This window comes from Agelaius phoeniceus, chromosome 1, assembly GCF_051311805.1.
Source record: "Agelaius phoeniceus isolate bAgePho1 chromosome 1, bAgePho1.hap1, whole genome shotgun sequence".
Classification (NCBI taxonomy): domain Eukaryota; kingdom Metazoa; phylum Chordata; class Aves; order Passeriformes; family Icteridae; genus Agelaius; species Agelaius phoeniceus.
The window spans coordinates 132,389,307-132,406,434 of NC_135265.1; the positions used below are offsets into that span (position 1 = coordinate 132,389,307).

At 40.9% G+C, this 17,128-nt stretch overlaps 1 protein-coding gene across 1 annotated transcript in view; it reads right to left on the reverse strand.

Annotated features, from left to right (window-relative positions):
• Positions 1 to 17,128, reverse strand: part of SDC2 (syndecan 2) — a 59,627-nt gene that overhangs the window by 3,932 nt on the left and 38,567 nt on the right. The window contains exon 2 of the mRNA XM_054632944.2: positions 7,122 to 7,233. Within this exon, the coding sequence (XP_054488919.2) occupies positions 7,122 to 7,233 (112 nt within the window). The remainder of the gene's footprint in view (positions 1 to 7,121; positions 7,234 to 17,128) is intronic.

The following is a 17,128-nucleotide window of genomic DNA, read 5'->3' on the forward strand; positions in this document are numbered from 1 at the left end:
AGCTACCTCCAGCTTCCCCAGAGCCACCATGAGCACCCCCAGAACCCACAACACCCTGGGGGGCAGAGTCTCCTCCTGGGCATGGCAGGAGGTGTTGGTGGGGCCTCGGGCTCATATGGAGGTACCCAAGTCTCCAACAGCAAGGGTGTGTGAACAGAGGATCCTGTACACTCAGACAGGGGGAGCTTCCACACCCATGGCCTGTGAGAGGGGTGTGCACGTGACACACACAGGATCAGTTACAGAAAGTGATTTAGAAATTTGTAGTTGCTTGTTACCATTTGATAAATGGCAGGTATTGTGGTTGTCTGTTGTACTGTTGATAGTAAGCCTAAAAGTACAGTTCAGCAATTGCTAGTTAATTACATACCATAAATAAATCAATACACTTCTTTATCCTTACTTAAACCATATGAACTGAACTGTTTTTACCTGTCACATACTGTTTCAACAGAATTTCTCTTCTACAGCACATCTGTTGAATTCTAAAAAACTAAGCAGTTTTATCTACAGGAAGATTACTATTACGTTATGTTTCAGTCACTAGGAATTCACATGGCTTTAAACTCCACATAATTCAGAAGCTCTTTTCTTTTGAACTGAGTAAGAGGACAAAAAACTCTCTAAAGATTACCTTAAATTTAATTTCCTCCACATTCAGAGCCGTGCTGGAGTATGAAGGCTCCTTTAGAATAAGGTAATGGACATGTCTAATAAATATCCTTTAGTGATAGTGAAAGGAAGAAGACACAGGAAAGAGACTAAATTATTAGCAAGGCCTGAAAGAGAAAAAAAGAATTGGCCCATTCTTGGACCACTCCTTAGGAATCTCAATGTGTTCTGCTCGTTACAGGCACCGGTTGCCCAAGTAACCCCTGGGTAATAAATCTAGCAAATGTGCATAAGAATAGTTCCTAACAAATAAAACGTCCTACAACAGAATAGTATGACTCACTCATTCCAAACTGATTTTTTAATTTGTTTTTTTAAAGAAAGAAGACAGGCTGAAAATTTGAGCACAATAATGTTTTGAAGTCATGATCAAGAATTATATACATCTGGCATTTAAAGGAGAGGCATTAACAAGACAACATCTAAAACAATCTCTGAATGGTAGAAAAGAAAATTTAGAATCATTAAAAAAAGATACTGGCACAGAATAGTACAGGGAAAAAAACTTTCAGAGATAGCAAAATTACAACACAACTTCTAGAATGAGACCTCACAACAAGAATCAGGTATTTTCCTGAAATGCAACTCAAAGATCAAAAAATCAACATCCTGCTTCAAAACAGAGGTGTGGAAAGGCATCCAACAGGAAAATTTTTCTGGCTCTGATTCAAGAGTTTTCTTTGAGAAATAATGGCTCACTGGATAGCTCAACCTACTTTATCTTCTGAAGTTCCTCCATATTACACAAAGCTTTCACAGGCCAAGGAAATTAAAATTGATTATCAGATTAGAGATCTGATAAAACACATCTCCAAAGTACAGAAATGTATTTTCTTCTTTTTATGAAATGAAAAGTACTACTTAATCACAACTGCTCCTCCAAATCCTTAAATGCCACCTTTGCTGCAGGCAATAGTTGTGTCTGCCAGACATAATGGAGAGCATTACAGCCTGAACTCCTTTGGCTAAGGAGGGTGCAGATCCACGTTCTCTCAACAAATGGGCAACTAATCTAATCCCTGGACTAGTCACTAGATTTGCACCACAGGTACCCAGCTCTTCTTCCATGCAGCCTCAGGGGAATTCTGACAATCCCCAAAAAGTTGAAGCAACTATCATTTAGGCTTGATTTGGGTACCAGCTAAGACACATCCCCCATGGTTCCTGCTTTCTAGTTAGCTTTATCTAAACAGGTCTCTGCTTGGCATGGAATAGATCTAAACAAGGAAGACACTTCCCTTGCTGAACTGACAGTAGTATTTTTAGAATTACCTGTAAATAGGACTGAGAGACCAAAAAAAACTACTCACTAGTCCTCTCCAGAACATAGCAACAGCATTTCACACAGTATCATGTTCCCTAAAAAGCACAAAAGAGAGCATCACCAAATCCAAGTAAGATTTGAAAGAAAAAGCCTACAGTGTCATGAGCGTGACTTCCAAGCAGGTTGTCAAGCGGAATACTGTGAAATGGCTGGAGTATAAGAACTTACTTCTTCCTCTGGAAAATATCACTGTTACTATAGCTGGTTTCTGGATTTGGTCAGCTCAGATTTTGGTGCTGGCTATTCACCTCCCCGAGTCCCTCTTATTGAGGGCACCACAAAAACCCTGCAGTAATTAAACCCAAAACCATCTTTGTGGTAGAGCTGAAAGCTCTCAACCATCACACACCCTCTTTTATCCACTATAAACTTCTTCAGGACGTCCAACTGCTGTCTTTATAATGGCAAAAATAGCTCTAAACTGTGCTGTAGTATTGGAAATACCTAATCTAACCCTCAGTGACATGTCTATTAGCCACCCTTGGATGACAGGAATGGGAATACTTTTTAACACTCTTAGTGCTTGAGGAGACTTGTCAGGAAATCAAGATTGTGCCACCTTCAATTACTGTGCAGAAAGTAGAAATTACTGATAGATAGTAGTATTTTTTGTAGAAAAAGCCCACAGTAGTTAGCACTCTGACTTGCAAAGCAGGCAGTGATTAACACCTCCTATCAAAAAATCAAATCATTTCACCTTATCTTTTGGCATCCTCTTTGTCTGCTGCACACATCACACTTTGGGAGTACCACCACCACAAGCAAATCTGTGATAAGGTGGGCACACACATAACCACCATCTCTTTCACGCCTTCCATCTCTGTCAGCAATGTGACACACACCAAAATTACATATTTTCAGCTGACTTATCTCACCTCCATTCACTGAACAGTCCCCAAAGCAACCCTTAATCAACATAGTGTTAGGCACCCAGAGATGACACTGTGAACATAACTCTGTGCCCTGCTAGGGAACTGCAGCTGAAATAAATTGAGACAGCGCAAGGATGTCACATCTCTGATAGCTCTCACACAAAGAAGAAAAAAACAAGAAATCAACAAAACTTGGAGGATTAAAAGAAATAGTCCTAACTATACTGAAGTATAAGGTTCTGTCCATCACATCAAAAATACACTTTCAAACAGTATCGCAGTAGATTTCTATGTCAGAAGACCTGGAGAGCCAGGCAGTCAATATCATGAAGCATGCTTGGGGCTGGTTTAGCATGTGGACAGAAGAAGTTCTTGCTCTAAGACAATCTGAAAGGCACTTATGAGTGGGACTGAAGCAAACACAAGATGAATCCTTGCTGTGTTGCCTGCACCATGGCAGGGAAGCACACCAGGAGAGGTGTGCCTGCTGGGCATGCTGCCATAGGGCACCCAGTGCCAGCCCTGCAGAGCGCCCGTGCCCCGCAGCTTCCCCAGCACCATGACCATGACACATGGTGCCCCAGCCACCCCCAGCCACATCACCCCTGTCCCCAAGCCCCACACCCTGCTCCCACGGGACTTCCGAACTGCCTGCTGGCCTTGGAGTGCAGCGTCAGCTTCCCTCCCAGTCAAGAGCCAAAGCAGATCTGCTCTTGTGTTTCTTGAAAAATCTCCACCTCACCACAACTTTTCTCCCAGAAGAGTCCCCAGTCACAATGTCAGAATACACACAGTTCATCCTGAGCCAATGTTCTCAACTCAAGCTGCTATTGACGGAGAAATGTTAGGTTGGGGAAGAGAAGAAGGGGAAGGAAAAGTTTGCTTGATTTCTGATATATATTACCATGAGTAATTTTAGAGAGGACACAAGAACAAGACAGAAGGTTTTTCAAAGAACTTGTAGATAAATCTGACAGAGGTGGTACCTTTCCTTCACGTAATGGGTAGTCCTGCTGCTTAGCAGCTACTTTCATTTATCTCCAAGACCAAGGCTCTATTAAAATCTATTATGCCAGATGAAAAAGTAGTAATAGTTATAAAAGCATTTCAAGTTGTAGATAGACTGGAAAACTTTCTACTTTTTATTATTATGTTACATAAAACACCAATGCAAAAAAGAGTGATGATAGATTGAAGCATCTCCTCAGAAACAGAGACTACAAGAAGGAAACAACAGACTAATTAAATCACTATGGATATTCTACTGTTGATACAGGAGAATCAGAAGGCAGGCATGGCTTCTCTGGAAACTGTTGACCCATGGATTCAGGTTCAACACTTGGGCAAATGCACAACAGTAGCTGAATGTACACAAAAAAAAAAAAAAAAGAAAAAAAAAAGAAAAAAGAAGAGGCTATGGGAAGGGAAAGAAAAGAAAAATCAGAACACCATCACCTTTGCTACTCCTTACAAAAAGCCCTCAGCCAATTTCTAGTTTGAAATGTGTCATGCCTACAGTGACATTTGTCCATGTTAATGCTGTTTGAAGACCTGCAAGGGCATTAATGGTGGTGCTGACAATTCCTGTTTATCTCCATAGGCCTGGTTGGCAGCTAACAATTTTCACAGCAAAGAAAGGAGTCAGCAATGTTGTCATCTTGGATCTGTTTGCTTGGACTATGCTTGCTACATAGCAAGAAAACCACTCTTGAGTGGGAAGGCTCTTCCTGCTAGGAACATTACATTACATCACTGAGTATCAAGTAAAAGAGAGACTGAACATAAAATGAGAAACATTGATCAATGGTACATCTGCAGGACACTTTCTACAGAAAACAGAGAGCAGTAAGTATAGCTGGAGTAGGGTGCAAAGGATGCTACTTTGCTTCCCTGATCTAAAGACTTTTTGCTTGGTTCAAAAATATTAAATCTGGGTATACTGTCACATGAGCTCTTTGCAGGGGCATCCAGCTTGTCTCAGTCTTTCCTGTTTTCTTGTAGGAAAGAAACAGAGCCTGCCAGAGACAGCAGCAGCACTCCAACTTCCACCCATGGCTCAAAGCTGAGCACAGGAAAAGAATGAAGAAAGACAAGGTGTTACTGTTGGTCAAGTCTAGAGGTAGTTTCTGTCTTTTTGGCTTCACTTTTACCACAGAATTGTTAGGCTTGGAAAGGATCTTGGGAGATCATCCAGTCCAACCCCTCTGCCAAGGCCGGGTAACCTACAGCAAACTACAAAGGAATGTGTCCATGTGGGATTTGAATGTCTCCAAGGAGGGATACTCTACAACCTCCCTAGGCAGCTTGTGCCAGTGCTCTGCTTCCCTCAGTGTCAAAAAGTTCTTCCTCCTGTTGAGGTGTTCTAGTTTATGGCCATTGCTCCTTGTCCTGTCACTGGGCACCACTGAAAAGAGTCTGGCACTGTCATCTTGGCATCTGCCTTTGAGGTATGAGGAGGGATATCATCAACACCTACAGTTGATGAGATCTCTTCTCAGGCCCAGCCCCCCCAGTCTCTCCTCAGGTGCTCCAGACCCCTCATCATCTTTGTGCCCCTCTGCTGACCCTCTCCAGTAGCTCCTTGTTTTTCCTGTACTGAGGAGCCCAGAACTGGACAGAGCTCTCCAGATGTGGCCTCACTGGGGCTGAGCAGAGGGGCAGGATCACCTCCCTCAACCTGCTGGCCACTGTTCCTGATGCACCCCAGGATACCATTGGCACTCCTGGCCACAGGACACTGACTGCTCATGGTCACCTTTTCACCCACCAAAACTCCCTGGTCCTTCTCTGCAAAGCTGAGTCAACCCCCAGCCTGTGCTGGTACTTGGAGTTATTATTCCTCCTCAGGTGCAGGATCCTACACTTCCTTTGCTGAATCCTGGGTTAGTAAGATCTGAAGCCAGTCCTTGTGTAGTCTTTTTCACTTCAAAAGCAGGTCTGAATTTTGAATCTTCCATATTAGAAACAGCCAGACACCACAGAGGGATGGAAAAAAACTACACTAGACCATTCCTCATACAACTATTTATTGTCAACCTATTTCCTTTTCCGAAGCTTACAAAGTCACCAGCATCTGAAGACGTGACAGAATGGGATGCTGACTGAAAGCACATTTTTCTGGAGATCAGAATAGCCCTCAGACAGTCCTGGGGACTGAATGAAATCACTGTTTCACTAATATATTCTTTTCAAATTAAATATTGAATTTCTCCTCAAACATGTCTACATCAAGGAGGTCCAATTAAGCCTCTGATCACTCTGGGATGTCAAATTACCCCAACATAAGACTCCCAAAACACAGGACATCATCCAGGTATGGATGATGGGCCTGGATTTGCCTGGCAACACAATCAGATGTCTGCAGAAAAAACCCCAAAAATCCATCTGAAAAATATCATGTGTGCCTTACAGGTAACACAGACAAGGCACCAGAAGAAGGGTTCATCCTTTGAAAGTACACAAATTATACATAAGCATCAAGACATAGTTAAAAAAAAGTAGGATAACAAACACACTGGGAAAATAAACGGGATTTCCACAAAAGCTCAGCAAATACAACAATAAGGAAATGTCTTTTCCAGAACTACCATAAAATCCTGCATTTAGCTTTTAACATTTGGAGTCTCCAAGCAAGTCTAGAAGATACTCCTCAAAGAGACTTTCAAAGAGAAATTATTAAGGAGGTTTCACTGACACTTTTTTTTGAGAAATTTTGAGCTAGCTACATGTCTCTAATGAGTGTTTAAGTCTGAGAACTCAGGATGTTGTATTTAAGAATTTCTTTATTCATTATATGGATGTAATTTCCTCAGAGAAAATTCAGAGTTTTGGCAGTATCTAGATTTCTAAATGTAAAAGAAAACAACAAAAGGAATGGACATGTTTACATGAACCTGACTGCATATAAGAGAAAACAAGAACGCTGCTGCTATGTTTTCTTACAGAGTGCTAAATTAGTACTATGCCATGGGAGAACTAAGCCTTCTCTAATCCTTATTTCTAAACTCCAGGGAGACCTACACAGAAATCAGAGGGAATGGAGAGAGCCAGCAGAGAGAAAATAACGCAGTGAAATGATGCAACTCAGGAGTAAGAGAAAAAAGCAGAAAGTTAATACTTAAAACCCAGCCCACAGGGGTGCCCAGTGCTCTGTAAATAGCAAAGCACTCACAATATTCACCACGAGTATTTCCCTCAAATAATTGCATTACTTCTTACACTTTTAAAAATCAATTTGTGACATGTTGTCTCACCTGAACCTGACCCAGAAGAATAATCATCATCATCAATTGGATAGACGCCTGATGCTTCTTCAACAGAGCTGTTGTCAAGGTATAAATCTTTATCAGAGGTCAAATCTGCTCTCTGGAAAACAGATAAGAGGGAATGGTTAAAAAGATACCAGTTCTCCAGCACAGCAGTCTCTTCATCTTCAGTTCTATTTTCTAAGTTGATGGTGGCACACTGAAGTTTGTACTTTCAGTTTATGCCACGCATTCATCTAAGTTGTTAAAGAAATTTGTAAAAATTACAGCAGTGCAAAAAAAAAAAAAAATCCAAGGCTGCACAATGCAAACCACACTTCATCTCATTATATGCATGAATGAATAAATAGGATTTGAAAATATACTCTGCAGAGCTTCTGTAACAAGAAGCAAATCCCAGGACTGAAGCCTTCTTTCAGGATCTCAAATATACAAATCTATAGCCTGTCACATGAATTCTGTTCATTTGATCTCAGATGAGAAGGAACAAAAGCATGTATGAAAAACTATCTCAGAGTTTAATCAAGCCAAACCTCACTAAACTCTCTAGCAGTAGTTAGAATGAATGACTATAAATGTTTCTAAGACAGTGCTATTGATTAAGGATTATGACATTTCCAGCCAGATCAAACAGCATCATGCTCCAATTCCTAAATGAACATATCTCTCCTAAAATTTAACTGCATCTTCAACAGGCTAAAAATCAGGTTTCTTGTGACTATCACCACATTTCTACATCTGCAGATATTTCCCCACTAAAGATAGATTCTTTTAAAATGAGCTCAAAATAGAGCAAGGTATCAGCCACCTTTTAAAATGACAATTCAGGCTTAGAAAGACTGAGAATTGTCTGCCTCCACCTCAGCCTGTGCTTTCTTAACAGAGAATAAACTTTCTTGGGAGAGCCAGGTATCCTGGATGGCTGAGAAGGTACCTGCCCCTATTACTTTAACCAGAACTTCTGTCAACGTGTTTGTCATGAATTTTGAAGAAAATATGACAGTTATAAATGGAATTTCAAGTAAAAATAAACCCTAAATAACAAAATGCTATACCAAAATTCATATATTCAGTATCTCATATAAGCAATCAATTCTGCTGCTCTGAGTCCCAAAGTTTTCCAATTTACTTATTACTGCATGGCATTGACTGCCCCTTGCATTCCACCCACATTCACTGTAACTTTCCTAAAGGAGTACCAAACTGTGAATGGGGTAACTCCTGTATGCTAAGACTCATATCTGACTTTACAAGGTAACTTCTTCCTCAGAGGTCTAAAATTATTGTTAAAGACATCTGTGATTTCTTTTTACGATTTTCTTCTGGCAACAGATTCATGTTTAAAGCTTCTTTATGGCAGAACACTGCTCTTCAGTTTCATCTACAATAAAAAATTCATCTTTATGAAAAGCAGAAAGGCCATGCTGATCATTAGTGTATTTCAGAGTAAAAGATCTGGGAGATACTTAACACTTCTCTGAACAGCTCTGAACTAAAACAATATTACCCCTGTAGATCTCCTCTACAGAGGAAAAGAAAACCCACTTGATTCTTGGTCAAAGTCTACTCCTCCTATGGCCACTCTTAGGTGGGGGATATATAGGAGGGGGGGAAAGTGCCCTGTTATTAAGATAAGCTTACAAAAACCTGCTCTGATTCTGCTGCTGTTAGTTCACATGGTCTGCCTGGAACTGCCTGCAGTCCAAAGCAGAAATTCAAGATGATGTCTGGTCACTGTCAAACAATTTAATTCCTTTAAAAGATGTCTCCAAGGGAAGTCATGAAGTACCTTAGTAGGTGTATAGGTGGTATTGTAATTAAGACACAGCTGAGGCTGCTTCCGTATAGGAAAACAACTCCCTGTCACAGGACAAATATCCTGCTCTTGATCCAGCTGCCACAATGGACCAAGCCACTTCACCCTGTTTTGCTTTCAGACACAATCATGGTACAAAACAGATCACTCCTCAATATCAGGCAGGAAAAAACAAAACTTTTTTAAAAGGACATGCAGGTGCTTGGCTGTGAGTATAGAAAAGGCATACAATATTCAAACGGTATCAGAGGCAGTGAATGTTACCCAATGCTAAGTTGGGGAAAAAAAAAAAAAAAGAATATCTACATGCAGGAATTTCCCAGCAATGGAAGTTGCTTTTGGTAAAAGGTGAGAAACAGCCTGAGTTTACTAAAGTAAGGTAGTCTTCATGAGAAGAGAAGCATCACACAACCATGCCCAGAATTTTAATCTTCAGTAAAAATATGAACTTATCAATAAATTTATTCCCTAGACCATTTCCAACTTCTGTCTGTACCAGAAGCAAACTGTATCAGGAGGACTCAAAAAATAAACACCAACTCCTCCTTCCCCACTCAAAACAACCAACCTGCTTTCTTGCTCTTTCCAGCCTCAGAGAACACAGAAAAGACAGAAATGACTCGTGACAGTTCTTCTAACAACTCAGTTTCTGTAAGACAGATGAGCAGCTAACCCAACCCAGCCCAAGCTGCAAGTGCCTGGTCAGCCAGGCTCCCCACCATCATATTCACTCCCTTTCTTTCAATGAATTATGTCTCTTTGGCTGCCAAGAGCTTTCATTTCTCACTATGCTGAGATGTTCTCAGGATTTAAACCAGCTGAACACAGAGGAACAGAAATGGAAGAGAACTCTGGGCAGCTTTCAGCAGGAATTTGAGTATCTGTTGTATTTTATTCTGAGGATACAAAGAATGCAGTGTGAAAAATTATTTAATATCTAGTACTGTGGATGGCACAACTCCATCAGAATGAGCAAACTATTGCCCACAGTCTTACAGAACCAGCACAATATTTACTACAGGGAGAAATATATGGTACAGTGAATTGCAAGTGCATTCAGATCAGCCATCAAGCTCCACTTGAGGAAGATGCTTTGCAGCCTCTCTGACCAGAGCCCCTTGCCTCAGTTCAGCTTGTTTCAGTACAAATTATTCTTGTCTGGTGGAACTCAGGCAGGATGCAAGCATACTCTCAAATCAAAGGCAAAGGAAGCATATTCTAGCTTAAAATCTACAAGCATCTGCACAGATAAATGCATTAACTGCACTGTCTTTGCAAGCTGGCTAGTAGACTCGGGGCAGAAGCACCCCCTCTACACCCACAGCTTTCACCTTTTATCCCAGTTGCTCAGAAACACACAGATGCCTTAGGCCACTTGGAATGAAAACTGCCTTAAGGCTTAGAATAAAAAGAAAAGCCTGACAGTTAACAAAAAACCCACAGCCATTAAAAGAATTCAGTGAAGATTAAGCATAGAAAAATGAGAGAAAAATAGTGAAAAGAAAGGAATACCTTATGGTGTTTAAGTCAGTACCAAGCACTGAAGCCATGCTTTACAATTTGATATTAAGATATGTTGAAATAAACTTGATTTAGTATTTGCTCTAGAAATGTATTCTCACTTGTCAGCTGGGAATCCATGGGGGTCCATGGACTACTTCCAGGATGTTCACAAAAGACAAGTTGGAAAAACAAATCTGTTGTCAGTAGGCTTGGACACAGAAAGGTCTGTACTAGCATTTCAATATACTTGGGAGGAAAATTTTTAAAAGTTAGCAAATTCTCGTTCCATAAAACTATTTTCAGGTATTATGAAGACCAAATATTTCAGTGACTATTTCCTGTGGCTAACAATTGAAATGAGAGCACTCATGTCACTTTTATGTAACAGCCTTATTTTCAGACCTATTAAAACAGCAGAACACCAGGCAAGGATGTCTCTGCTATCAGCCCTTTAATCTGGCCCTGAAGCCACAAAACTGCTTGTTACCTTTTGACAGACATTGCATTCTCGTCTATCATTGTTATCCCACTTACATTTTTATTCCAAGAATATAATGCTGCAAAATCCTGTGACCTAAATACTTCACATGCTACATGCCAATGATCACAGATTCCTGCCTGGTTATTGGCTACATTGGCATAAATCTAAATCTCATGGAAGTAGCGTAGATTAGCACCCATTTAGTACTAGATAAAATATATTTCCATACCAATAATATGTTGAATTTGAAATCTCAATGTCTTTATGTTACTTTATTTTACATTTACAGTAATTTTTGATTCAATAAACTGGGATTATGCAGGACATATTAATAAAAAAACCAAAACCCAAACCCCTCATTTTGACACTGAGAGAGGAAACAAAGCAAAAACCCCTTTTTCTTGTCTCATAATCTCATTAAACATATAAATCATCCATCAAAATTACAATGACAAAAAATTTAAAACAATTATCAGACAATAGGAGGTTTGGGAATGGATAGCATATTTTGTTTGAAAAAATGCAAAGTGCCTTGTCATAGCCATTCCCTTTTGCAGTGCTGCTGTTACTGTCAGTCCTCCCATTCCATGAGGGTGGTTTAGGAGTAAGACATTAAAGACTTTCATGCCAGATGGATGAAGCCAAGAAAGCTGGTGTGAGCAGCAATGAAGGAGTAATGTCTACCATGGCTGTCATGGCTGTTCAAACTCAAGACATTGGAGCAACGAGTAGATGACACGTGGAAGGAAACACTTTATTATTTACAACTCAAATTTTTGTTCTCTGTCTTTGGGTATATGCATGGGACTGAGAATTTGAGGTTTACAGCTGTGTTACTAATGATACTTTGCCTCTCTTTTTCCCCAGATGGAATTCTTTTAGATGTTACCCATTTAGTACACGGAGAACCAGAGACTAATATTTTAAAAGTGATGTTGTATTACAAATTTCTAAGCCAGAAGTCTCTGAAAACTTGCAAGCATTACAGCTGTTGATTAGGCAGAGTTCTTCCATGTAAGAAAGAGAAAGAAAACAGATTTTCTCTTGTATTAACACACAGTGCAGTTTGATACATGCCTGTATAAAAGCATGCTCAGCTGGTGAGTCTGAGTTCACTGAAGTGTTGTACACTACATGTTTGGAAAGCTAACTATATGAATGCATTCATCTAAAGCCTGAGAGTCATTGCAGAGGTTCCCACTGAAGGCTGGAGAAAAGGCACTTGTGTGAAAAAGCTCTATTTCCCTCTAGGCTTCCTGCAAAAGGAACTATCATCTGCCATGCAACAGGATTTAGTCCTAACAGACCTCAGCACTGCTGACCTTGCAGCTAACAGGTGTATTCCTATCATTGTCTGCCAATTGTTTGCTTTCCTTCATCACACTAGGAAAGGTGAAACTGTCCCATCAAGAGTTTGTTAACCTTGTCCAGGAATGAGAGGCATGATTTAAAAAAAAAAAAAAAGTACAAAACTTCAAAATCAGATTTCCACCTCAAAACATCATGTTTTCCCAGAGAAGCACGCCAACCAGACCAGCATCCACTTTCCACTTCTCATTGTGTTACTGGTTCTCGGAGATCTGCCTCTCCTGGCTCCCTCAGTCTGCAATTTCCTATGCTGCCCACATGTATCCAGCTACAAACATGTAATTTCGATGAAGGATTTTGTGTTTCAAGGTACATTTACCACTAACTGTTTTCGTAGAGATGTCTGCCTTTCCTTGCACTGATATGTCCTACGGTTGGCCACAGTAGAAAAGGAGAGAAGTAAACCCCATTTCCTTCCAAGGTGAAGGAGTAAACCCCATTTCCTTCCACTGTCCACTTTTAAGGACTCACAGGACAAAATCTTCCCAGCAAACCCCACCTGAGGTGCACTGTGCCAACCACAGTGGAGCCTTCAGTGGAAGTGCTGGTGGGATGTATGGTTGTGGGATTTTCTGAGAAGATACTAATAATTGGTGACATCCTTTAAGCACAATACTCTAAGGACTCCCAGCTTTCTTCCTTGGAGGAACCATCCTGATTGCACAATGCTGATATTAGTGGAACAGGTACTGGCTGCAGGAGACCTGCCCTGCACCACAGTCTGGGTCATTGTGATCACAGCCGAAATATTCTTTCCATAACGACAGGCCCCAGACTGAATTTTCCAAGTTTGAGAACAAGGATTTTATACAAAAGACAATATCGGTATTGTTCATTTCCTCAAAATCATTCTGACAGTTACCATCTCCCAATTTTACCTCAAAATGGCTTTAAATCCTTGACAATCCTTGTGCCTATCCGCACGCCCTGTGAAACCTTGCAATGGCAACTGCCTGGATTTGCAAAAGCCAGCCCCTCCTCCACTGCTGCCTTTGGCCAATTAAATAACAAGCCTTGACTGCCCTGACTCATTCTGGAGAGCTTGTTTCCACAGGTATTTTTAAAATCTTAGAGGACATTTGCTGTCCTTCCTCAGCTAAGAGTGGAAGAGCAGACTGGCTTTGTATGGGTGTCCCTACCAGGGTAGCGTTTGCCTCTGGCGATGGCGCTGGTGCCCGCAGTGGCACTGTCATCCTGGACGGTGCACAGCAGAGCCACTGCTATGGCTGGAGCACCTGCCAGGAAGATTACTCACGCTCCTTGTACCTCATGTATAACTTCCTGATCCTGCACAAAACTATAGCCTTAGGCCTCCAATCTCTCACGACAGATAAAGAAAGGGTTTGACCATTCGTGGCTGTTGAGGAAAGGCAGAAAGCCCAAAATAAACACAAGTACTGCAAACTGCTTCTACTACTGCTAGTGCACAACAATACAGAAGTCTACCAGAAGAGCTGATTTACAGAGATTGCCTCATGTCAGAGCCAAGAGTCTAAATATGCTGGCTTTTAGGATGCACACAATCTGTTACGCCAGACTAATTACCAAAACAGAGGCGTGTTTGACAGGGATGGCATTAATAAAACAACTCTTGCTGGTGTCAGGAATTTCAGCAGTCTGTGTCATGGCTCACACTGAAAAAAACCACACCACATCCAAGGAGACACCAACAGGCCACCACCACATCAGCAACTGTTCACTTACGGTCATGCACCGAAGAAATTACAGTGCTGCAGTTGATATGTTTGAGTTCACACCCTTCAGGAAGCCACAGAAACTCATGTGCCTGTTTTCTACCAGTCATCTGTGCCTTTAGAAATATTCCCTAATGTGCAATTACATGCCGTATGGCACACTGTGTGGTAACAGAACTTAAAATGGCAACAGGAACTCTTGTTTAACCTTCAATGTTTTTCTTCCCATTATACAGACTCACCAATCTGTGCAGCGTGTCTTTGGCCTGCTTACAGATTTGGAGCTGAAGCCTGTCCTATCTTGAGGAGAAAGATAAATATTCTCTGAAGTTCTGGACTGTTTGTGATGAATTCCAAAGGAAAAAGCCTCTCTTTCCATTTATTTTCATAGCATCTGATTTCCAGCTGTGTATCATTTATCTACTAGATGCACAACGAGACCAAACTTTAGTCCTTACCCAGAAATTGTCTTGCCCATGGTGGGACAGATGTTGCTGTATGAAGATGCAGGAGGGAGATGAGCAAGAATAGCAGCAAGAGCTTTCTGTCCTTACTGGAATACCAACAGTATGATCTGTGATGAAGGACACATCAAACTTCGTCCATGGTCTACACATCAGTTGCCCTACAGCCTGCCTAGGCTATTAAATTAGGCTCAAGCTCATGAGTAGTGTTAAAGGACTCCTAGCTGAATGAGACCATAGTTACACCACTCCAAAGATATATTCATCATCTACCCTGAGAAAGCTACCTGTATCTTCATTTAGTTATAATAACTGTCTGCAAAAATCAGCCTTCACCTCTGTGGATCTTTGCCACCACTACAGTACACTGAAGAGCAGTTCTGCACAGGTTACAGGTTAGGACCAACAGACCTTCCTAATTCCATGACCACATAAAACTTACTCAACTTCAAAATGGTTACTTAAAAATTACAGAGGGGCCCGCCAAATCTGATGTCAACTGAGTCAAACAGTACTGCTGTGCTGTTTATGTGAACCCCCAGCTTGATGTTCTCTAATTTCACACCACATGGTCTTTTCTTGTATGTGAAACCCAGAAACGAACACTGCAGTAGTCTCCTTCACCTTGAAAACCTCAAGACTGCTTAACAGTCAATTAGAGTACACATGAATTCTGTTTCCCTGTGTAGAAGAAATTTAGTATCAAAGTTTCTCTGGGTATCCCCAAATTACAAGATTCAAAGCCCTTCCAAGCTTTCATGCCAAGCCATCAATCAGTGCAAAGAAGAGTTTATTCTTCAACTTTGCCTCTGACATAGGCACAATGCAACAGGGAAACTATTTTAAAGGGGCTACAGCTGGATCAGCTTCCAAAGTGCTACTCCAGACTGAAATATTAAAGGGCAATATACCGGCGAAACAGCATCAGAAGCCAGCAATGTGCATCACAGATTGATTAATCTTAATTAGCACAGCAATTTTCTGCACATTTTCCAAGAAGCATCCATTGGTTTCCCTAAAAATAGGATCAAAATCACCATGCAAATTGTTGTCACAGCTCAAAATGCTAATCAGTTTTTTTAAGGATATGTCAGCCCATGTGCAGACAGGTTAAATTTAAGGCACAGCTAAGACTGAGAAGTTAAATGCGCTCCTTTGACAATGGTGAATGCAGAGGTCAGCCTGTCTTTGAGTCACCAGTCACAAGTCTGACAGTAACAGCAGAAGCAGGTAGCTTTTGGTGTAGAGGTCATAACTGCAAGTACCTGCCCCAGTCAGTCTTTTAAGTCTAATGCATACTGGCTCTTCCACACACACCTCCTCTCTCCTTTCAAGCTTTACTGATCCTTTTTGCTAATCAATCAGAACAACTAACACTTACATTTTCCTCCCTCCCCTTGAGAGTGTGGATGAATGATTAAAGCTGCCAGGGTAACTCTTTGGCATGCATGCCAATAACTCTCCACCTAATAGCCTTTCCTCTGCCTCACTGCCCTGGCCCACTGGTGATTACTGCAATCCCTTGAAGTGGTCAAATTGCAGGGCAGACCCATGGAAACCTATTTGGAGTTGTTCTAGTTCATACCAAAGAATAATGTTTTTAATACAGATTGTTCTTTTTAAAGCTCTACAAAAGCAGCTGTAATCAGTCTTAGTGGGAGCACTGCAAACCTCCATCAGGTTTCAGAAGCCCCATATCGATTCCTTTCCAGTCCACAGATTTCAGCAAAATAACCCCACGTGAGGAACTGAGAGTCAACTAACACATAATCACTTAAATTAAGATCTCTTTGCCATTGGTAGCAAGAATTAGCAATAAACTGTCTCAATCAGTTACATTCCTTCTGCATAAATAGGACAGTTACATATAAAACAACTATATTATTATGGTTACATTAATCAGCAGTTAAATACTGCTAGCAAATATTAGCAACTGAAGTTTGTCAGAGATGAGGAAGAATCAGATTTCACAGTTCAAGGAGCAATTCCAGTTCTGTAATGCATAATCTGTTATTCAACAGGGCCTTACTCATTGAACAACAAGCTCTGTGACTACCTCAGTGGACACTCCTGTTTGTCACCTGCAGCCACCAGCACTTCTGGTGACATCCCACCAAAGCTGCCCACAAGCAGAAAAATGACTACTGACAGATCTACTGCTTGATCTTTCTAAAATTATGTGCAGTTATAGCAATTAGCTGCAGGAACTTACCTCCCTCCCACAAACACGTTCAACTTATTTCAGAATGTTAACTCCACTAAATTCAGAGAAATCCTGGATTCTCTAGAACAGAGAGGAATGCTGGTAGTAGCACATTTATATCTCAGGCTCACCAGATTCTTAAGTTAAGGTAACTAGAGCTCAAATAAGCTGTAAGTATGCCTACATGGAACACCTTTGTACCAGGTCTCTCAGTTTCACTGCAACAGAATATGTAGACTGGGCACTCAACACAAGAACAATTAATCACTCTTTAAATATACAAAAAACACCCAAATCATCATCTTGATATAACTTCAGGTGCTAGTAGAGAAGATAATCTGCTCAAAAGTGGTACTGTATAATGATGCAAAATGCAAACTGAACTGCAGATCAATGTAAATTTTGTATTAGCCAGAACATGCTGGATATGCTGACTTCTTTCTCCAGTCCAAGAAAACAATCACTT